General features: G+C 41.1%; 1 protein-coding gene across 3 annotated transcripts in view; it reads right to left on the reverse strand.

The window, feature by feature from the left end:
* Window positions 1-8,417: 8,417 nt before the first annotated feature.
* Window positions 8,418-22,973, reverse strand: part of TBL1X (transducin beta like 1 X-linked) — a 201,411-nt gene continuing 186,855 nt past the window's right edge. For all 3 annotated transcript variants that reach the window (XM_030446191.1, XM_030446170.1, XM_030446181.1), the window contains 6 exons: window positions 19,996-20,117; window positions 18,467-18,541; window positions 16,019-16,146; window positions 14,718-14,883; window positions 13,856-13,957; window positions 8,418-12,733 (listed from right to left, as the gene is read on the reverse strand). In XM_030446191.1, the coding sequence (XP_030302051.1) occupies window positions 12,707-12,733; window positions 13,856-13,957; window positions 14,718-14,883; window positions 16,019-16,146; window positions 18,467-18,541; window positions 19,996-20,117 (620 nt within the window). In that variant the 3' untranslated portion in view covers window positions 8,418-12,706. The remainder of the gene's footprint in view (window positions 12,734-13,855; window positions 13,958-14,717; window positions 14,884-16,018; window positions 16,147-18,466; window positions 18,542-19,995; window positions 20,118-22,973) is intronic.

Below are 22,973 nucleotides of genomic sequence, written 5' to 3' on the forward strand. Positions count from 1 at the left end.
AAGATCTACAGTTAAAACAATCCTGTCCTAAAAAAGCTTTGGAGATACTGCATCTTTTTGTAGCATCAGAAGAGGAGGGGCTGATTCCACTCATTTCATCAGGCTTCTGTAGTTCCCCAGGATCTATCAGCAGTGATGCTGCAATCCCACCCCCAGCAGCAGAGGAGTGGGGATCAAAGGTGCTGACATGGTGGCAACCATCCACTGATGAAAACCATGGGAAGACGTAGTGCTGCTCCTTAATTTCCTGGTCCCTGAGGCTCACTGAATTTTGGAGTGGCAAGGAGACCTTTAGGCTTTCAGGCTTCTCTGTAGGGGACATTTGGCTCTTTGCAAAGGCAGGACCTTGACCTGGAGAGGCTGGACAGGTGGCAGGTCAGTGTTGCCTGTGGCTCTGTACTGCTGTGGGTGGCAGCACCCAAGGGGTTTCTGAGTCTCTCTTTTTGCCCTGGTGTCTTTCTGGGCTGCAGTTCAGGCAGCCTCTGCCCTCTCTTCTGTGGGAAGAAACACGGGTTTCAGGGTTGGAGAAGAGCCATGAGGGCTTGAGTTGGGTTCCCTGCCTCTGGAGAGCAGGACAGTGTTGTGTCTGTTAATGAAGACAACCGTTGTTGGCCAAGCTTTGCCCTAGCTTGTTTTTTCACCACTTTTCATCTCCTTCCTGTGACTTACTGAACACTTTCCCACAGTGTAACCAAGAGGGGATGCAAAGGGACGCCTTGGATTCTTGTTCTCCAGCTGCCTCCAGGGAGGTACCAGCCCACTCAGGAATCTGTCAGCTTCCCAAAAAGTCTTGAAAAAGTGTAAGCTCAAACATGACCTCTTCTATCAAGCTAATTAAAAGGGCACATTTTAAAGACATGGGTTTAAAACAGCATGGTGGGCTTTCTTGTGCAATGTAGGGAACCAGCTGTGTTGGCTCGGTTGTCTTTGCAGAGTTCTCTCTCCCTCTGAGGGCACCAAGGCTCAGGACAGCATAAAAATGCTGGCAGCCATTCCTGACAGCTGCAGGCACTGGAGAGCATCTGCTTTTGTTTTGCCTGCTACAGCAGATTGTGAGTTGCCTCGAAGAAAACAAAAAACAAACAACTCCCCCCCCCCCCAAACCTGCAACTCTCTCTTTTGGCTGAAGCACTCAACCGAGCAACACATTTTACATGGCAGTGAAACATCTCCCTCCCACCCTGCCCCCTGTCATGTGCTTCCATGTGACTGGGACCACAGCCTTCTTCTCTCCATCCCATTCCTAAAGGCACCCGACACGAGTTGCCAAGGATCAGAGCCTTGCCCCCAGCCTGGCCCAGTGCTCTGGGTAACAACCCAGCCCTGCCAACACCCCGGGGGCAGTCAGTCAGTCAGTCAGCCAGCCATCCCCTCGGAATGCAATTACACCCAGAACAACATGGCAGAGGCTAGATAAGGAAGCTTTTTCCTTATTTCCTGGGGATTTTATAGCCTGAAAGCTGGTATGCCCAGATTCCTTTGATAGAACGTTTGAATTTGAAGTGGGGGGGAAAAAAAATAATTACTTTACTTTAACAACGTACTTTCTGCTAAAGACAAAATAATTTTTAATAGTCTAAATGTAAAAGAGACATTTCTCCATTGTTTGCTGGGGTCTGATGCTCTGGGACTTCCATCAGGCTGGTGCTGAATAACTGGGAAGTTGTGAAAGGCACAAACATCTGAGCTGAGGACACAAAGGCAGCCACAAGCTTCTGAGAAATGTCCCCTCCTTCTGGGGACATGTACCTCCCCAGAGGCTACAGGGTGGAACAGGCAGGTGCTGGTACTGCTGGTGCTGTCCCCATCATCATGCCACTCCTGCCCCTGCCCCCTGAAGCCCTTCTGCTCTGCTCATGGAATTAAATCTTCGGTGGGCCAAAAGGAGAGGAAAGAGAAAAGGAAATGCTGCTGACCTTACAGCCTGGCAGGAGAAGCCCTTGCTTCACCTGGGCACTGGTTTGGCTTTTTTTTTACATGGGCAGGCAGGGATCAGAGGCCCCGTGCTGCAGCCCCAGGGACATCCCAGCTGCTGCCCACCCCTGGCATTGATGCCCTGCAGCAGAACCACCTGAGCATCAGCCTCTTGGCTACAGGGCTGTAAAACCTCCAAAATGTACAGTATTTTTTTTTTCTCACACCACCTGTTTCAGGTATTAATTTTGTTACTACACTACTGGGAGATGGAAATCATAGAATTGTAGAAGGCTTTGTGTTGGAAGGGACCTTAAAGATCATCTGGTTCCAACCCTCAAAATGATATGGATTGGTTTAGCTCATGAGTAGATACCCAGTAAATGGCTTCATTTTATTCCAGGTGAGATTCCAGACTTGTGAAACTGTGGCCTCATCTCCTGCTCCTGTAGATACTTGTGAAAGAAAATGATAAATATTCAGACACAGTTACACAAACAATCCATATGGGAGGGCATGCATACATGGAAACACACCCAAGTACACATGTAAGTACTCCTTAGTTTTTAACATTCTAACTTCATCATTTCTGATGATGGGTAAACTATAAAATAAATTTTTGTGGTTTAGAATGATTTTGGTGATTCTCCCCTAAATGTTAATACCTTTTATTAAAACCCGTAACAATAAGCTCCCAGGAAGACACTATGGAAATAAATTTTCTGTTTACCAAAACTTAAATTTTCATTGAAATAAAATTTCAACATGAAACTCACTACTGCCCCAAATACCCTTCTAAAGCAGCATCAAAACTTCCAGCAAAATTTTCTCATTAAATTGTCATTATTTTGTTTTCTCAGCATTATTTTTTCCATGGCTATTTTCCAATGCCGGTTGGGGTGCCTGCTTACTTTTGTTTTATCAAGCAATAACCTATTATGTGAGTATCCAAAGGCTATTGTAGGACATTTGCCTTGGAGGATCAAGTCAAAATTCCATCTTCAAAAATAATCCAGATACACAGCTCTTACTTACTCTTGCCCTTGTCCAAAGGAGGGCAACCAGGCTGGTGAAGGGACTCGAGCACAGACCCTATGAGGAGAGGCTGAGGGAGCTGGGGCTGTTCAGCCTGGAGAAGAGGAGGCTCAGGGGAGACCTCATTGCTGTCTACAACTCCCTGAAAGGAGGTTGTAGCCAGGTGGGGGTTGGTCTCTTTTGCCAGATGACTTTCAACAAGACAAGAGGGCATGGTCTTAAGTTGTGCCAGGGGAGGTTTAGGTTGGACATTAGAAAGGATTTCTTTACCAAGAGGGTGATCAAGCATTGGAATGGGCTGCCCAGGGAAGTAGTGGATTCTCCGTCCCTGGAGATATTTAAAAAGAGACTGGATGTGGCACTCAGTGCCATGGTCTAGCAACCGCAACGGTGCTTCAAGGGTTGGACTCGATGATCTCTGAGGTCCCTTCCAACCCAGCCAATTCTATGATTCTATACTGGGCAATAATATCTCCCCCAGCCTATGGCATCCAGGGCACAGGAAGGAGAAAGATTATGTTAATGAATTAGGTGAAAATAGTAGAGTATAAAGAAAAGATGTTTTTCATTCTCTTAATTTCATTTTGGGAACAGATCATGTTTCCACTGAAGGAGGGGCGAGAGCCAACTATTTCTGGATCAGAGTGTGGAAAGGAGTGACCAAACAGCAACATGTAATAAACCAATTTTTTTTCTTTTCTGCTAGTGGTGCTGCTGTGAATTCAGTTCCTACTGGAAAAGTTTTGGTTCAAGAAATGGATCAGGGTGTTAGTAGGGCTTTTTTGAAGTAAATTTTATGTAAGGTTTGGCAGGGAAAGCTGTGGGCCATGGTCTCAGCTTAGAGCTGTTCATTGACTCATCCCTCTCTGCCCATTTGAACTCTGATAATTTCTGCTTCCTTCTCTGACACGGCAGAAGTGAAAAACAAGAAGAAACATCCTGGTTAGTATTGATATGAATATCTGGGGGGTTTTTTTGTTAGTAGGAAGTCTTCAATGACATACACAGTTAGTGTTCTAGTAGCTTTCCCAGGCACAGAAGGGCTGGTGGAATGTCTGCAGTGATGAGAAATGCTGTGTTTTCCCCCAACCAGCACCTTCAGTTTTCAAATTTATATCTGGAGAAATAGACCTGAATCTATTGATCTTTTGCAGACTCTGTCTGAGCGTTCAGAACACTCTTTTGTACTGTCACATTTTTTAAGCTATGAGATCTAGGATTTTCTGTTAAAAATTGATCACAGAATCATCTGGGTTGGAACGGACCTCAAGATCATCAAGTCCAACCTTGATCCACTTCCCCCGTGGATCCCAGACCATGGCACTGAGTGCCACATCCAGTCTCTTCTTAAAAACCTCCAGGGACAGAGAATCCACCACCTCCCTGGGCAGCCCATTCCAATGCCTGATCACCCTCTCTGTAAAGAATTTTTTCCTAATATCCAACCTAAACCTTCCCTGGCAGAGCTTAAGTCCATGCCCTCTCGTCTTGCTGAGAGTTGCCTGGGAGAAGAGACCAACACCCCCCTGGCTACCCCCTCCTTTCAGGGAGTTGTAGAGAGTGATGAGGTCTCCCCTGAGCCTCCTCTTCTCCAGAGTAAGATGTTTACAAACAGATGTTTCCATGTTTCTTTCCTGTGAAAAGATTTTTATACGTCTCCATTCTTCAGCACTGTGCCTGTACTGTATCAGGCCTAAGTACGAAAACCATTTTTAAAAGCTGGTAGGCTAGAAATATTGCTTTCTTTTTTTTTTTTTTAATTGCTTTGATGTGTGTTTTGGTTTTTTTTTTTAATCAGTCATAAGATTTGGACCTTTAATGTGGATGTGAAAAAATAAAAAGGGCATAAGCATGGGCTGACCGAACCACAGAGTGTCTGTGGAGGCTCTCTCTCCATTCTCCATGGAGGAAGGTAACTGAGTAGATATGGTCACTAGATATGGTCATCTCATTGTGCAGAATTTCTCACAATTCTCCTCAAACAAGCCTCTGGGAAAGAAGCTGACAAGCAGCTGTTTTCCAGAACTTAAAAGACTGCAATATCACACTGCAGACATCAGATTTCTGCTATTCTTAGGAGTGTGTGATCTTGTCCACCCAAAGTGTCCTCAGTGATGGAACCCTCTGCAGAGACTTGACACCTCTTTCAGTCCACCTGGCAGGACACCATGGCTATAGGGATTGCAGAAAGTCTCAAAAACCCTTCTGAGGGCTTGACCTTTCTGTCTTTCCCTTGAAGAAAATACTCAGTTTTTCAGGAGCTGCAACAGTGTGTAGGGACATGGTGATCCATGGGTTTTCAGAAGCCTAAAGAGAGAATTCTCAGTTTTGGCACCACAGAATGGCAATTAAAGCCATTATCTCTTGCTATACATTTCTGACTCTGCTGAATTACTATAGCAAAATACTTCATCTCAGTATTTAGTGGGAAGGATTTGGGAAGAGATAAGCAGATTCTTTTTTTCATCTTTTGTACTGAGATGGACATAACTCATTTCCATGGTAAAGACAAAGCTGCTTCTGAGAAGGCAGAAGACATTAGACCTTTGCATCAGGAGAAGAGGATATAGCTGCTTTCCTGTGGTTATTAGGTTTTGTATTCTTTTGGTTTTGAGAATATATTCAAAAAGGAAATGGAAAACAAAAAAAACCCAACCTATCTCTAAGGAAGCAAAGATCTTCCTTCCTGTTGGGAAAGGAGTCAGCAGTTATGATAAATCCCTTGCCAAGTGAGTAATGTCTTCACTTAAGAGACTTCAGAACTTTAAAAATTACTTTCTGTACTGTGGAGCTTAAATATAAAATTGCCTGCATGCCTAATGGATGAAGCTGATCTGTCCCTTGATGGGAAATGATACATGGCAGGATGGCAGGGAAATGCCACCCCTGAGTGGTTTTGAGTGAGATTCTGCAATATTAGCTTGTCCCGGAACAGCCCTAACAAATAACCTTTTATTGCATTGCATGCCAGAAGGAGCAAGTGTTCAGGAATTGCTCAATGCATATAGTGTTAGTAGTCAAATAACTTCACAGGCTAAGTAAATATTTATAGGATAAATGAAGGAAAACTAAACTACAGTTTTAGTTTGCCAGCCACATATTTTCCTGAAACACACCTGGGAATGATGGGACTAAAATAGGACCATCACATAGCATTTATTTAAGAAGCTGGTGAAGTGAAGAACTTTCTATAGCACAACCTGTTAAAGCTGCAGCCCCACCTTGGCTGCCCTCTCAGCCCTCACGTTCTTCATTCTGAGAAACTGTTGTGGAAACTGCTGATGTTTCTGGTCTCGTGAGAGCTGAACAAGTGTATTTTTCCTACTCTTCTCAGCTCCTACAGTTACAGGGAATTGATTGTACATTACGCTGTGCAAATTTCAGAGCAGGAACTGAGACAAGTGGCATCAAAGGGCATGACTTTTTTTTTTTTTTTTAATTAGCTGATGGTGTGGTGAGGTGCTCTTCAGCAGCATACCATGTTTTCTAGCATGTGAGTCTTCTCAAATGTTACGTATCAATCTTAACAATGTTCTTGGTCCCTGAACACCCAGGAACTCGATGACGTGGCACGTAAGACTGCGGCTGATTGGAGCATTAATTCTTTTGAAAGGCTTTTGGCAATCTTTCAGCCTTAGCTTAGGTGAATGGTCAGTGTGTTACAGGGTCACGAAGCAAAAACCCCACATTTCACGGGATAAACGCCACCCACCTATCCTTTGAAGTGGAGCTGCGAGCTCCAAGCAGAGAGAGGAGCTAAGAGATGGTGTCTGTGAGAGCTCCTACCAGAGGGGATGACTGTGAACCCATTGCAGAAGCTGGAATATCCCGAAGTTCTTCAAAAACCTCCAACTGCTCAAGAAAGGTTGCATACAAGCCTTGGTAGTTTAAAGAAAAATCAACAATTTACTCGATCAGAACTGTAGTCCAATTTATTCTAGGTGGAGAAACTTCTTTTTGAGGAAACTTTTTAAAGGAAACTTAAAAAGTACTTCAACCCAATCTTACTCAAATGGGTTTCTTACCAGCTGTATTTTGAGTAGCTGCATTATGGGAAGGTGTGGGGAAAAAATACTGAACAATAAACATGTGATGTGAACAGCCAGAGAGGTGACCTGGTTAGAAGGCAAAAATGACTGAACAGAAGATGTCTGCTGAAATACTGAGAGAGAAAACTGCCTGCCAGCCTGGAAGCCTGGGAACCAGCAGTGTCCTTGGGAAGCACAGAGAGCATCTCTGAAGTGCAGTTGGGTACCTAGAAACCAGAGATGTCTTGAGATGTCCTCAACAGGCACAGAACCAAGGAGCTGCAATGGTAACGTTATCTGAAAAGCCAAAAGGTAGTCTGGAAAAAGGGGAAAGCATCCTGAGAGAGAAAGAATTGGTATCTGGCACTGGCTGTTCTAAATGCAAGAATAAGAGGAGTCCTGAAAAATAAAAATTGGTCAGGGAGAATAGAAATCATCATCTCCTGGCTGTTCCTGATGAAAAGCAGAAACTAACAGCATCTGTTGGCAGCTCAAACTGGTGGTGTCCCCCAGCCTATTATATATATCATGATATTTATATTTGTCAAGGCATCAGTGATATAAAAATGACAATTTGTGTGCAAAATAAAGTGGCTTTCTTTTAAGAACTTGCTGAGGTCTGTGCATTTTTCCACCCTTCAAAAGCTCTGTGTGAACTTTCTACCAGACCTTGGACCCTTGCTGGGGACATGTGGCTGACTCCAAACTCTATGACACGGATCATCTTCCAAGCAAGACCCCGTCTCTTGTTTTATTGTTTTATTTTTTCCCAGTGAGTTCCTGCCCAGTTTGGTTTTCCCTCCCACCCCTGGGATGACTGCGTTCCTCTCTGCCATCACCTTGCACTCCACTGGGATGGTTTGATCCCTTCTGAAATGGACCTGAAATGCCACTTATAAACCTGTAACTAATCTACCATATATACTGTTATATTACTGATAATTTTGCTTCACTAGCAATAACTTTGTCATAACCTCCAATATTAAATACATATTTGACTGCTGCTACTTTTGGGTGCTTTTTGACTATTGCTGTAATTGCTGCTATATTACTGATTCTATGCTAGCTCTATTCTATGCTGATTCTATTACTAGCTCTATGCTAGAGCTTGCTGATAATACTTCATAATAGCTCAATACCTATATATATATAGATATATATATATATTTGCTGTCTTGATCATGGGTATACTTGATAGTGATGATTTTTGTGGTAACCTGTAATAAAAAAAAACAACCCAAACAAACACTGAGGCAAAAGTCTTCAGGTCTTTATGCATTACAGACTCCTACAAACCCATGGTCATGTTCTCCATGTCCCTGCAGCCCGGGTAACCCTTCCTGTGGTGACACCACAGCACAGCTTCAGTCACCCAACCCCAGCTCTTAAGCGAAAGATGCAGAAAAGCCAGGAAAAGAATAAGGAACAACACGCACAGAATTCTCTAATATCAAAATATAGCAATTTATTCAAGACACTGAATATGATCTGTTGATTCTCTCCTTAAAACAAATGAGCTACAATACACAAGGTGAATTTGAAGAAAGTGTGGACGGGGGAGAAACGAAATAAGGGCTGATGTTTCAACAGAACCTGGGAAATGCTGAAATGAGAACCAAGTCTGGCTGCAAGTCTGACACAGACAATAAAAACTGCAGAAGCCAGAATTCAGAGTTTCAGTGAGTGGCTGAAAGAACATTTCTGCAATTGACAAAGAACCACATCTTTTAAAAAGGCAATAGGAGGAAAAAAAGGAGGAAAAATTAAAAGGGAAAAAGAAAAAAACCGAAAAACAAAGCAGACCCTTACATTTGACAAAGTGCACTTCACTTGGCTCTAAAATTAGCTATTTTATTTGTTTTTTAACAAATTAAAAGGAAATTTCTAAGATGTAGCATGGGGTTAATGTGTGTATAACCCTGTAAGTCTGGCCCTTTAGTGCCCCATAAGGGACCCAGTGTTTTCTACATAAAAGGTTCAGTATCCTTCTAACCCCCAGTCAAGTGGCTTTCAGAAACTATTTTTTTTCCACTTTAAAGCCAGTTCCAGACAGCCAGCAATGATAAAAAAACCCAGTAAGTCTCTTAACGTTTTCACAATCCTGTTCAGTCATTAATGTTTTTCAACTTCTCTTCTGTTACAAAGAACTATGAACAAAATTATCAACACATAATGCATGAACAAAATGAAAAATGACATCCACTGTCCTGTTGCTTCACACTGTTCTGTCCCAGGGGAATGGGAGGAAGAGCCAGAGGATGCTGTTGCAGAAGGAGGAAAGCAAGAGCTCCCACCAGGGCAGTTCTGCAGGTTGAGGCTTAGATGCCCACGTTGAACTGCAGCTCAGAAAAGTTTCTATTTCTCCACTATCCATCTCCTAAAAAATTCAGCCTGCTAGGCTAGGATTAGCCTTTGCAACTACATCTGCCCTTCCATAATAGCTGAGCTCTCTTTCGCTGAAAACTATCTGCTACGGCATCTCTGAGGATTTTCCAGGCTGTAGGGTCTAGGGAAAGGGAAAAAAAAGATTTTCTCAACTTCCCACATACAGTGCTCTCAGATCTGATGGTCTGTATGGAAAACTCTCTCACATGCAGGCTTTGCAAGTGATTTGGTTTTCAGATTTTGTTTCCCTTGGCTTCTAACCTCCGTGTAGGTGGGCAGAGGAAAGGTAGTCTTCTGACAATTTGAAAAAAGGAAAAAGAAGACCCAGGTTTCTTGGGCACTGCCAAATTATCTACAGTAGCTGTCCCAGGAACAGCCACGAGACACAGGCTCTGCAAGCAGCCACCCATGGGGTGTTGCTGAACTCAGATGGTGCAACCCCATCTCTTTGGCTCCTGAGGTCTGCCCTGCTCAGGTGTCACTGAAGGGACAGAGGCAAGGCCAGAGCCCCCATCAGAGCTGCTTCTGCCTGTTATTCTCAGCAACAACACCCCAAAGAAGCTTAGGAAGTTAACCGTTTACATGTAATGATCGTAATCAGATCATCGACTCAACTGTGATTTAAAAAAACACATCAGGCCTTTGTACTAAAATTCAAGTTTCTCTTCAAACTTGTATGCTTTTTTTTTAAAGTAGTGACTTTGAATTAGGGGCGCACGAAACTCCTATAAAACACTGCAAGACTGTCATGTGACCTTCTACAGCCCATTCTCTTGGAGCAGAAAACTAAAAAAAACACATAAATACATTTAACACTGAAAATAATCTTTGATACCTTCCAGTGTCCAATTCTTTGATATAAATTACACACAAGCTTGTTAATAATAACCAAAATCTCACATAACTGCTTTCACTTCAGAACTGAGTAACCCTTTTAGCAATTACTTCTTTTCTCCTTTCCAAATGTGTATCTTTAAAAAATGCAGCTGAAGCTGGCAGTGGTTAGTTCCACTGGAAGGACTAAGATACTGTGCAGATGCAAGCATGAAGAGAGGAAAACACAAGAGAAAAAATGAAGTAAGGATTCCATGATGATGCCATGATGCTTGGTGGGTCCTGTACCACCAGTTCAGCTCTGGTTTTGGCTTCTCTCAGATCAAACCACCACTTCTGCAGCTGTGGTCAAATCAAAGTGAAGATCCTGCCTTGCCCAAATGGCAACTCTGGGAGGGAAGGTTATTACATGATGTTAAGGGAATTCTCAGCTCCTGCTTTTCTCTCCTCTACAAACCGTAGCCTAGCATGGGGGCTAGAGAGGAGGCAAGTTTGGATCAGCCAGTTGAGAGTATTTATCTGCCACCACCTCAAGATTGCCTTATAGGTTACAACACGTTCAGTAAACTCTGCCTGTGCATCCTCCTTTGCATCCAGCATTTACTCTTAAGAGTAACGTGGTCCTCTGCAGGCATCCCAGCAGATGTCCAGCCTGCCATAAGGAAATCTTGCCCAAGGGATAGGTGGTGCTTATTGTCATTCTGATCATTTCACCCACTATAACTTCATAGTGGCACCTGTGTTGAGGTATCACTTTTATATATCCTTTATCCTGCTCTCATCTAACGGAGAGTTCTGCCTTGTTTTCTGAGCACTGCGCTGAGGACAACCTCAGAGCTAAACTTGTCTAGGGAAACACTGAGTCCCAGGTGCAGAGCCCAAGTTTGCCCTGTGACATGCAGCACGTGCATGGCTGAGGGTGAGAGCAGCACCAAATAGTGCCAGATGCAATGGAAGAGCTTGCTTCAAGCTGTGTGATGACCATGGATGGACAGGAGCTTGGCCAGAGTCCTTTCTTCAACAACGACAGGTGCAGTCAATAGGTCCTGGTCCAAGTGGTAAAATCCCACTGGAATAGAAACAGCTGAGAGGGATGAATGCAGCTCAGCAAGGCCACAAGCAGTCAAACCCATGGTCTGTAGAAAATGTGAACTCTCACTAGAGGAAAGAACATACTTAAGTGTTTTCCCCTGGTTGTTGAAGAAAAACAAAAATACGGACTCAAGAAAACGAATGCTGCATTTACAGCTTGAACTTATGAATCCCTTTTAGTAAGTGTACATCATAAAACAGCCTCCCGAATGAAATGAGACTGTATAAAAGCCTGGCTGCTGGAAAAGGACTCTTAGTGAATGACTGGCATTTATTGTATCAAATGGCATTGTTTCTTACAGCACTTTCTGAGAGAAAAAAGAAAAAGGATACTGCACCTTTCATGTTCCTTGGACTCCGTCATTCCTTTTGCTTGAATTACACAACTGGTCTACATTTGGTGGCCACTTTAGGCTTTTAAAACTGTGTAACATAAAAAATATTTTTTTTCCAAAAATACACTGGGTTCTTTCTGTTAAAAGTCATCTTTCTCCTGTAAAAATCTTCCCCAGCACTGCATTCTTATATAAAGCACTTATTACACAATTTGCTGAAAGTGCCCTTGAGACGCTAAGATCTGAAGCATGGAGGATTTTTTTGTCTTTTAAATGGAGAGAAAGAAAGGAAAAGGAAGAGAGAGAAGAGAGGAGAAGCAGTCTGTCAAAAATTTTCATTGTCATGTCCACCTGGCTGCATCTACTATGGGCATACAGGGAAAAAAAGAAAAAAAAAGAGGGTAAGAAGAAAGAGAAGGAGAAAAAAAAGTTGGGAGTGGAAGGGAGAAACAAAAGGAAAACAAAGGTTTCATCCTAAGCCTGGGATCCTCCAGGCTGTAATATTCCAGCTGATAGAAAAACCACTGAACAAAAAAAGTAGTCTAGAAAATAGAAAGTGTTGTGATTACAAAGTTGAGCATTTCATCAGTACAAACTGGTCTTTGAACGTCCTTTGGGAGAGCAACTGTAGTGTCCAAATTGGAAGGAAAAAATACAACACCACATGGAGGAGGATTTTTTTTTCCCTTTTGGTTTATCACAGCATTTTTCTTTTTTTTTTTTATTTTTTTTTTTTTATTAATTTTTTTTGGCACAGCTTTTTTTTTTCCCAGCCATCAGAGCAAGTTCTCAGACGCAAACCAAACAGTGCAATGCCTAGCTGGTGGCTTCATGCTTCCAAGGCTGAATGTTCCAGGTGGAAACCATTCCCTCCCCCTCTGAAGTGACTGTGTTTTTACTCCTTGATGAAGGTTACGGACAACATACTAGACACCTGTGGCCAGGGAGAGTTGGTTTCACGGTACACTCTAACTTTGTTCAAGTTCGTACAGTTCTGGAGCTGTTAAGAATAGTTTTGAAGAGTGCTTCTCCCCACACATTCACTGCTGGTCCATTTGAAATTTCTTCTAAAACATTTCACTTTTACTTCCGCAGATCTAGAACACAAACCTGGAGAGAAAAGACTCAGCATTAAGAATTATTTCTGGAGGTGGTGTGTAAGTCCTATCCGTATACAGTCCCACGGAGGGGTGTGTGACACTCCCAAGCTTCAAGTCAGCCTCTCTCAGGGATCTGTTTACATGCACACAAGCAAGGGAACAAGCTGAATGGGAGAACACCCAAGCAAAAATCATACATCTGACGTCTAGCTGGGTTTTCACTGGATTACAAACAGGCATTTTGGTGCCACATCCCTGACAAGACTATGGGCTCTATTTAGTTGCTTGAATGCAATGTCCACTTCCACTTCTGAAATACATTCCAAATGGAAGCAGCCTGGAAGGAATGACACAGGGCCTAGGGCAGACATGTACCCATTTGGAGAAGCTGCTGGAAGCCAAGCCTGGCACCATCTCAAAAGGCACTGCTGCTGTGCTCAAGCAAATGAATCCTGTCACAGGTGTACCATATCCCTTGTTCAAAACAGTTGAAAAATACTGCTCTAAAGTAGTTATGCCAGCCAGCCACATAGAAAAGTTACTTCAAAAAAGAAGCAGATTTTGTTACAGCATCTGTAAGTCCTTCACCAGGTGATCATAGTACAAGTAAAATTATTTTCAAGTAACAGTAACAGCAAAATTTGTTACGAATAATCAACATCTCTGTGGCAATATTTCTCCTTTACCACATGATGAACTCTTTGGCATCATGTTGAACATTTCCTCCTTTAGGTACTATTTAAGAGTAAACTTTTGTGGGATTAAACTTAGAAAGCCTCAGGACAACTGTTTGTTAGAGAGTTGACTGCTATGAGTTGCCCTTCATTAAAAATTGATAGTAGAGATAAGTAATTATAAAAACAACAATGCTGGTGTTCTTATCAAATATGTATTTCAAAATCACTCCCATTTCCAGCACCATTCACCTGTTCCAGAAGTATTGTTCACTTCAAATCAGAACACTACCTCGTAGTTTTCAAAACTTCCCAAAGCAGAAGTGTTTTTACTATCCTCCCCAGAAGTACTTATTTCTGTCTTGAGCTGTCTACCCTTCAGCTCTGCCCAGAGAAGGCAGCATTCTCTGCACAAGAGTAATCTCCACCCAACATTTATGAGGTGCAAAGCTTCTTACCGATCCATCTGATGCGCTTGCTCCCACTTTGTCTCCTCTGGCATTCCAGCAGACTTCAAAGATGCCCCCGGTGCCTCGGTAGCTATGTACTAGAGTTCCACTCTACAAAGCAAAACAGCATGCAAAACAGCATTTGATACAGAAGTTCCCCTTGTTTTTATCTGTTGTGTGGCACTACATTAAAAAGAGGAGAGTGGTGGCAAGAGAAGGGCTATTCACATCACCCAACTATGGTCATCTCCATAAAGGTGCTGAAACTAGGAAACTGGTCTTTGATAATGAAGAGAGGAGAGGCTTCTCCAGAAAGTACTTTAAAGTAGGACTCTGCTTTTGTCAGCTTTATAATGCTGAAGGTCTGGGGAGTTAGGCTGAGATAGTACATTCTGAAGTTTGTTGTTAATTCAGGCTGTGAGGCAGCAGTATCCAGAATTAAATCTATGCAACTATGCATCTATGATATCCCACTTTTCTTGAGAATAGCCCAGTCAGCAGCCTGTACACCCTTGACAGATATCAACTCCTCATTTAAAAAATTGTAAGACTCACACCTGAACCCAGAGTCTTACTAAATAAAAATACCAGTTATTTATAAGAATCAGTCCCCACCCTGGCTGATGGCACAATATGAGATACCTGTTTTCATGCATGCTGGTGTTTTAGCACACTGTGGAGACTGAGAAGAAATGTTCTAGACAGTCACCTCACTTCACCTGAGTGACTCAACTGTTACCCTGGGATTTGTATCAGTCAATACAATCAGAGTAACCTTGGCTGGCAGGTCATACACTACAGAGGTATATACATTTTCCATTTAAGCTTTTGCTATTAACGTGTCATTTAAACCAGATGTGCTTCACGGTACCTGAGTATTCCATATATGGACACATTTGTCAAAGGACCCACTGGCTAGATATTTTCCATCAGGACTAAAAGCTACACTGTAGACAGGCTCTTGATGCTTTGTTAATGTATGGATGCAGACTCCTCGGTCAACGTCCCAAAGCCGAACGGTGGAATCAAACGAAGCACTGCAAGAAGCATTCAAACACACACAGCTCGTATGCTGGCTGTTAACCAATCTGTTGTTTGATATTGTAAACACAGGCTTTTTCCCTTAGCTAAGCAAGAAATAATGTTTCAAGCAGAAAGTTAATATTCACTACTATCTTTATGTTTTTAATGACAAGAACTGTATCTACAGAACTGAATTCTTGTATGTGGACCCACTGAGTTTACACAGGGTGCTGGGTAGGATCAGATCACGAACCCTGAGAGCACTGAGCACCTTCCTTTTGAGGTTCTCTTACTGCTCAGGAAGCTCAAATATATATTTGATAAATAAATGCATAAATGGTACCACAAAAATCTTATTCCTAAGGGATTTTCATTATTATGAATTAATGAATTTATGATTTAATAAATTAGCATTCTGTAGAATTGCAGTTCAAATTGTTTCAGTGATGTTTTTTGCTACAATCAACCTAAATACCAAACTTTGTGCTTAGAGAAAGGCAAGGGAAATAACTGGTATTAAAAATATTAAAAGAACAACTCCAAGAAAGTGAAGTTCTTCGCTGTCCACTCCAGACTAATGAATAAAATATATGAAACAACTCTGAACCAAGTCCTCCCAAAACTGTCTACACCGCAAACTGGTTTGATAATCCTCCCATGGTAACTACCACCAATTGGCATTCTTCAAGTAAATACATTTTCTGGACTCAAAGAGGAATTCAGAACAGATTTTTGAAGAGGAATTTTAAAGATTATCCAAGCTTTTCTCTGTTAGCTAACAATGCTACAAAAATTGTCAATATCTGCCCAAGTAAGTTGCATGACCCTGGTTAGAACACACTCCAGCTGGCTGAGGGGGCTGCCCTCTGCCTCACGGAGTACCTTCAGCCATGAAAAATGGAAGCTGGATGTGAAGGTGCAATGCCTATCTAGACAGGTGAAAAGTTAAGTAACATATGACTCAATTCCCCTCCTTTTTCCTTTTTCAAATATGATTCATCTCCCTTTGTATACAACCCCTTTTACTTACAAATGCAGCTACTTTTCACTGGGATTGTCTGCAGGAAGACTGACAGCAAAGTGACAGCAGAGTTCCATGTCAGAAGGATCATCCTTCTTGTCAGACAAGAGAAACAAGTATATTTTTACCTTGCTAACATGATGTTGGAGTTTGGATTGCTGGTGCCTGGTCCTGTAGGACTCCATTTGATAGTATAAATCTCTTTGCTGTGAGCCTGAAGATCATGTACACAGGTATCTTGCTTCATACTCCAAATCTAAGAGTTAATTTTGAAGGGGAAAAATGGCAACATTATTAATCTCCTCTCAGCAGATGTATTTCAGTTCTATGTTATTTTTACCATTTCTTTATTTAAGATCTTGACACCACATGCATACTAAGTTTATCACCGCAGCAGTTTGGAACCTACAATACATACACATCAGAATAACTCTCTTAGGGGAAAGAACTACACATTTAATAGTATTTATTCAAGATATAAGAAGAAGTTAACATTTGCTGTACTGCCCCATAGGCTGTAGCTGGATTTTCATACAGAAGCTCAAGTTACTTTGTTTAGAGAAGTTTAAGTCACACACTGTAACAGCAGTCATTTAAAAGAATGAAAGTGAAGTTTCGATAACAGCTTAGAACCTAATAATTTTCTTTCATGCCAGTCAGAAGCCACATCAAATTTTCCTCCTGAACTCCATTTGTTATCCTGCTGTTTATAGAAGCACAGACAATGGAACAAGATCAGCTATTTATGCAGTGTTACATGGGCACATACTTCAGTATGAGGTAAAGAATATGCTCAACAGAGATGACAAGCAATTTAGAACATCTTTTCTTCAGCAAACTGAGAGAACAAGATGGATCTATTTCACAGTAGGAAAAATAACTCTAATTTAGTCAGTGAATTTCAAAGAAGTATCAAAAATGTAGTAATGATTTAACATACTTGTTGTAAGTCTGCACTGTGAAGGAAATGATATGCTCTCATGCTGAATTTTCATCAGCATACCTGAGTCTGCTTTTGGAAATGTTACACAAAGCATAGCCACGTTCTGTGGCTATTGGGCAACATACATTCCAGGAATCTGAAGAAAATATGAAGAACTCAAAAAAAGAGGAATAAAGAGAAGCCAGAGAGCACTGGTTTCGAAAGGAAAAGGAAGAAAAGGAACGATTGCCTGACGAGGATATGCAATGTCCATCACTGGAGGTTTTTAAAAACAGATGAGGCTGGGGATAGCAAACCATTAGTTCTTGCACCAAATCCAGTGGTCAGAAATCCACAGTGATTTCTAAAACACAGCGTGCATCTGGGCACCAAAAAAATGTGCTACCCCTGGGTCAGGATGTTTAAGCAGAGCAATACTGGTTACTGCCACACTCCTTTGTGGCTGCATAACAAAGTGCTTTCTTTCAGTCTCTTCTTGCCCTGTTTCTTATATATTTTCAGTTCTGTCAACAGTTTGGAATAATACACTTAGAATACAAAGGGATGAAAACCCCTGTGGGTGGGTATGTGGCAAAGACAGAATAGAGTTAAGCAGAACTCAGTCTACCTATGAAAAGGAAACATTGGTAATGTTGATGTTCACCTAGATCTTTAAGTTTTGATGCTTTTCAGTTTCAGTTCTTGTACACAGGTTGTGGTGCATGCTAGAAACATCTCTTTCTTTAGCTGTGTCAGTAAGCAGTGGAAAAAAGTATAAACCTTATTAACACAACTGTATTATGGGGAATCTGTATTACTGGTACAGTTCTATCCACAAGGCCAAATCTCTCCTGGGATGTTTGCTTTGCTCAGCATAAACCAACAGTCCAGCAGGAGGGCTTGGCTGTCACAACATACAGCTATTCCTATGTGGACAGAGTCTTCATCCAATGTGGCTGGGAAAGGAAAATGAGATGGGGAAGAGCTTGGGCTGGAAAAGCTCTATTGTGAAAAGCATTTCTGCAAACTCAGGCTCCTTGTGTCTTAGCAATACTTTCCTGGTACAGTGGCCCAGGTGGGCTGGTAAAGCAGCTATGATGCCTGTGAGCCAGAACCAGATTAATCACTTCAGGCACCCAACAGAGGCATGTACATCAGCAATGAAGCTTCTCATACAGTGAAGGACACAGACAGGCATTTTCAGAAAGTAATTTAGATTTTTGGTGGACTCTGAATTTCTATGTCCCGTCCATTTGCTTAGTACCATTAAAAAAAAAAAAAAATCAAACAGCTCCAATGAAATTATCTTCAGAGGAAAGATTTTAAAGTGGAAATTCTTCCATTTTATATTTTTTTTAAAAACTGCTTCTTAAGAGCACAGGGACTGTGCCTCTGTTTCCAGACAAGCAGGTGTGTATGTGTATGTGTGTATTTAAACTGTATCAGCCACTTGGATAGGATGTCTCAATTTTCCTAGTGGCTGCTTCTCTGTGTTTAATCTTTCATATTGTCTTTAAGAAATATGGAGCATACTAAAACTACTGCTGATGCAGAATTTTAAGTGATACAGCATCCAGCACTCTGGAGAAGATTAGAAAATAGACATTAATTTTTGTCTTTACTTTTAGAACAGCAGGAGTAGATATTGCATTACCTTTAATGTCATATCATCGGAGCAGGATGCTAATAGCATGCCAGATGGGTCCCATTTGATTGCATTAACCTCGTTCTGAAATAAAAGAGTAATTTTATTAAGCAAATATTCCCGTGACCTGCATTGCTCTGGACACCCAGCAGAGGGCACTCACGGCTCATGCAAGCACCACGTTCGACCAGAAATCCCAGCCCCGATTGCTTCATGGGTGAACAAAAGCAGCGCCGCTCCCATAGCACGGTATTTAAATGTCATTTGGGGATGGTAACCATTTTGTGTTCCTGAACAATACACACAAACCGATACGTGTTCTGGCACAGAGTCTCTCATACTCTTTTGTTCATATGCTAGGATTTGAATAAATCCTCAAACCACACAGACTGACAATGCAGCATTAACTTCTTTTTTAAACTGAGCTATTTCTTCATCTTATCTTCTGTGGATTTAGGAGATATGAATTTTTCAGTAGAAAATACGGGTGGGGTGCGAAGTTTGGTGGAGTTTAGAACTCCCGGTATTTCAGCTCTAAAACAATGCTGGTCTTTTGAAACAGAGGTGTTTGTGTAAATGAGATCCAGGACTTAATATTGAATAGTTTATGATTCTTTCTTTGTCAACCTTTCTAGCACTCTGTAAATAGCTAAGCCTAGTGTATCCCCTTTGTAATCAATAAGTTTTCTGTGGGTTTTTTTGAGGGTCAAACATATGGGGGAAAAAGCATTTAAAAAAAAAAGGAATTTTTTTAGAAACATACATTGGCTCAAGTTGTCAGTGAAATAATCCTGCAAAACATCAAAATTTTGCTTTATCCATTTGATTTGTTTCAGTCATAATTAAAAGGATTTATACAGATATTTTAAGTAAAAATATGGATCTTTTGCAAAACAGTTAATCTCATGCAATCACAAAAAGCACCAGCTAGTTTGTAGGAATGAAACAAACCTGTCAAAAATACAGGTTTAGTATCAGTTTAACCATGTACTTTAGATACAGGTCTCCAAATGCACAATTCTTCTCAGTGGACCTGACTAAATTACAGGTCAGTATAATGATAGCAGTTTTCTCATGAATGAAAGCTACAAAAGAGTAGCCTTTTGATGGTTACATTTCACCAGGAAAAGAGGAGGGTGGGGAAATACATCTTAAATAGATCTTACTTGATTAAATTGATTCTAAAACTAAACAATGGCTGGTGGTAAATCGTTCTCTCCTTATTGATAGTTCTCATTTACTAAAGGAAATTAAGCCAGCAGAAAATAAAATCTTATTTATTTATGCATGCTTAGTCTGCAGCTCAAGCTACATATAAATAGTCTCACTGTTTAAGATGCAGGTTTTTCCTCCTACAGTGATTTGGAACAGTTTATCCTCTCCCAGGCGGTGAGTCACTCCTGGGAAATATGGTTTCAGGGAAGCAATGGGATGTTAACACCTTTGCTGCTGGAGCACACTCTGTAAACACATCAGCTGCCATCACTGCTGCATGCTGTGGTGACTTTATCACTGACATTCTGGACTTGTAAACTTACTGTGTGTCCTTGGAAGGTTTTAACGGGACGATCACAACCAAGCCTGCATACGTGAATGCACATGTCAGTGCTGCAGGAGGCAAAAGTAGTGTTGTTCTGCCAGTCTACATCCAAAGCAGGAGCTGTAAAGCAGAAGCAGTGGAAGGAACATCAGTGACACAGCAAAGAAACAGCCATACCAAATCACTTTTTTCCTGTCACCCATCTGGACTGAATGGACTAAAAGCTACTTCTTAGACAATCACCTACTATGAGTTACAGGGATGTCAGAGTCTGTCTCAATGGCACAAATTATTTTTCTCATGCAGGGGGTAACTTGGGTGCTCTGCAAAGTATCTCTTTATGAGAATCTTTTAGATTAAGTTACATAAGAGGAGGCAAAACAACCCTCCTTCACCCTCCACACTGAGTCACACGCTCTTCTAGGGCCATCTCTACCATTCATTCCTCTGTAAACCAGCTCGGCTAAGAATCTGGGAGAAAATTACACTAAAAAACCCTGTAAATAATTTCAGCTGGGTTAGAAAAAAATGTTCCTATAAATGCTGGACACAATGCGAACCTACAGCTCTGTGCAGACATGCAGATTAATAATTCCTACATGCAGTTTAATTTGGTTGGGGACTGATTTAAGGCAGGCACATTGATCAAGCTGATCTGAAACACAAGAAGAGTTTCTGAAGACAGTCTGGCACTAATTAGGACTAAACTTAAGAAACTTTGTACAGACATTGCACATGAACATGCAACTAGTGCCTGTCTGCAACATACACTTTGCAAAAAGTGAGGGAAAACAAAAAGCAAGCCCCACTTCTACAGCATGTCTCTGCAGATTGAAAGCCTGCAGAGCAGGAGGGAACTGCTGACATACAGCTTGCATGACTGCTGCTTGGGTTTTTTGCTCAGGGAAGAGCTTAGCTGCCCTCCAGAGGATGACATAAGACTTGCTAAATACAGAAGTCCTCATTCTTGACACAATCCTGTGAGAAGGAAATGTGTCAGAACGATAGGGACGATAGGGAACGATAGCATATAGGGAGCCAAGATGAATCTCTTTCTGGCAACAATACAATGCAAGTTTATCATTAAGATGAAGCCAAGAAATGCTTTATTGAAATATGTTCAGAAAAATACTTTCGTGATACCATGGTGAAAAGATACCTGTTCAGACAAGCCTGTTATATTTACATGTTTTTCCTGTCATAGTTTTTATGAACTGCAAAATGAGATTGATCCATGTCGCCTCTGAAATCATTAGGTGACTTTCTAAACCTTCTAAATGAGAAAAATTGAAATTGTTTAATTTATAATTTACAAATACTTTTTTTTTTTTTAAGTGTTAATGAAAAGTTTCTGTGTGCCAGGTAAAGATTTTCTACATTGCAGAAACAAAGGAAATTCATGTGAGGGAGGCAGGTTACTTCTGAGTTTTTCAATGAACATGAAAGGGGATCAGGAAACAGTAAAGGATTTTGTTTCTTCAATTGCCTCTTTGTCTGTCTTATGATGCTGCAAGCTCTGTATTACTGTTTCAAAGCAAACAAAAATCTATCTTCTTTAATGGCAAAATGCCTTGAAGGCTACTATCTTGTATGATATATACAAGTTGAGCAGTAATTTCCTGAGAGCTATTTGCACCTAAAGCAATGGATTTGCATTATGGCGTAATTTGCATAGCAGAGTGTTGATAATTAATACTGATTCACTTATTGGTGTATTTAATCATATGCTTGCTGTGTAGGTAACTACATAAAATGATCTGAAAAAAACAACCAAACATGTTTTTTGATGCCAGTAAAGTGTCTCTGGAAATATGGGATTCTAGCCAGTTGCATAAAAACAACTAGAACGTCATCAAACAAAAGCTGCAACAAATACTTCAGAAATGCAGCTAAATTAAATTCAACAATAAAAGTGCTAGAATAATTATCAGCTAATTGAAGCTTTTTCTGAACAGATTTAGGTGTGATTTTGAATTACAAGCTCAGAAGAGGACAGAGTAAAGTGTCTGCAGGGAATGGTTCTGAGCACTTAAAGGTCTAAAACTGAATCACATGAAGACCTCTTACAGTATCACATAACCAATTTGTTCCTGCATGCATAGACATCAGTCCATGCCTACCAATAGGTGTCAAAATTGAATTATTTCACTGCATTTTTAAGAAATAAACTTTGTGAATACATAGTTTGGTCAAATGCCCTATGATGACTCACAGTTTTGGAAATAACAATGAAATGCTAGAGGCTACTTATCCACATATTTACATATTTTGACCTTAAAACCGTAAAGTTATATAGGAACACTGGCGTTACAGAGACCTTCAAGACCTAGACCAAAGAATTTTCCTTGTGTATTTTAAGGTGACAGTTTGGTTCATATGGTTGTAAGCTAAGCAGGTTGTAAAGTTGCCAAGAATAAAAAACGTTAAAGGGACCGTCAAAAGGATTGTTAATAGGAACTGCACTCTGCCTGGCCTAGATTTTAAACTGGTAAAATGCCTCCTTTAATCCTTGGGTACACAAGGTTTTCCAGATACGGAAAGGAATTTGCTTTTAGTTTGTTCTGGTAGGAACATGATGCAAAGAGGACAAGGTGAGGTCTTTATGACTTTATTTTTAGGTGAGGACAAATACCCCAGCTGATTTTAAGGGGCTTTTTGCAGGACATGAGCTTTTGGCCCACTAACAACTTCCTTAATAACTAACTGCTTTACTTTCCTACGAAAACATATTTGAAATACTGGAAAAAAAAAATCAGCCTCTACACATCTTTATTTCAGTTGTGTCTTACTGTCCAAAGACAAACTGTATGAATAACAAGACTGTTTTAAAAATCCATCAATATAGATGGACATTGGCATAATGCATTGGAAGGTGTAGCTATGTTTTAAACTTGCTAAAAGGAGAATGCTTTGCCCTTGGTGGTGTTAGATAGCTACATGTCAGTGAACACCATTGTGAAGGGGCAAACAAGTTCA

This window comes from Calypte anna, chromosome 1, assembly GCF_003957555.1.
Source record: "Calypte anna isolate BGI_N300 chromosome 1, bCalAnn1_v1.p, whole genome shotgun sequence".
Lineage (NCBI taxonomy): Eukaryota > Metazoa > Chordata > Aves > Apodiformes > Trochilidae > Calypte > Calypte anna.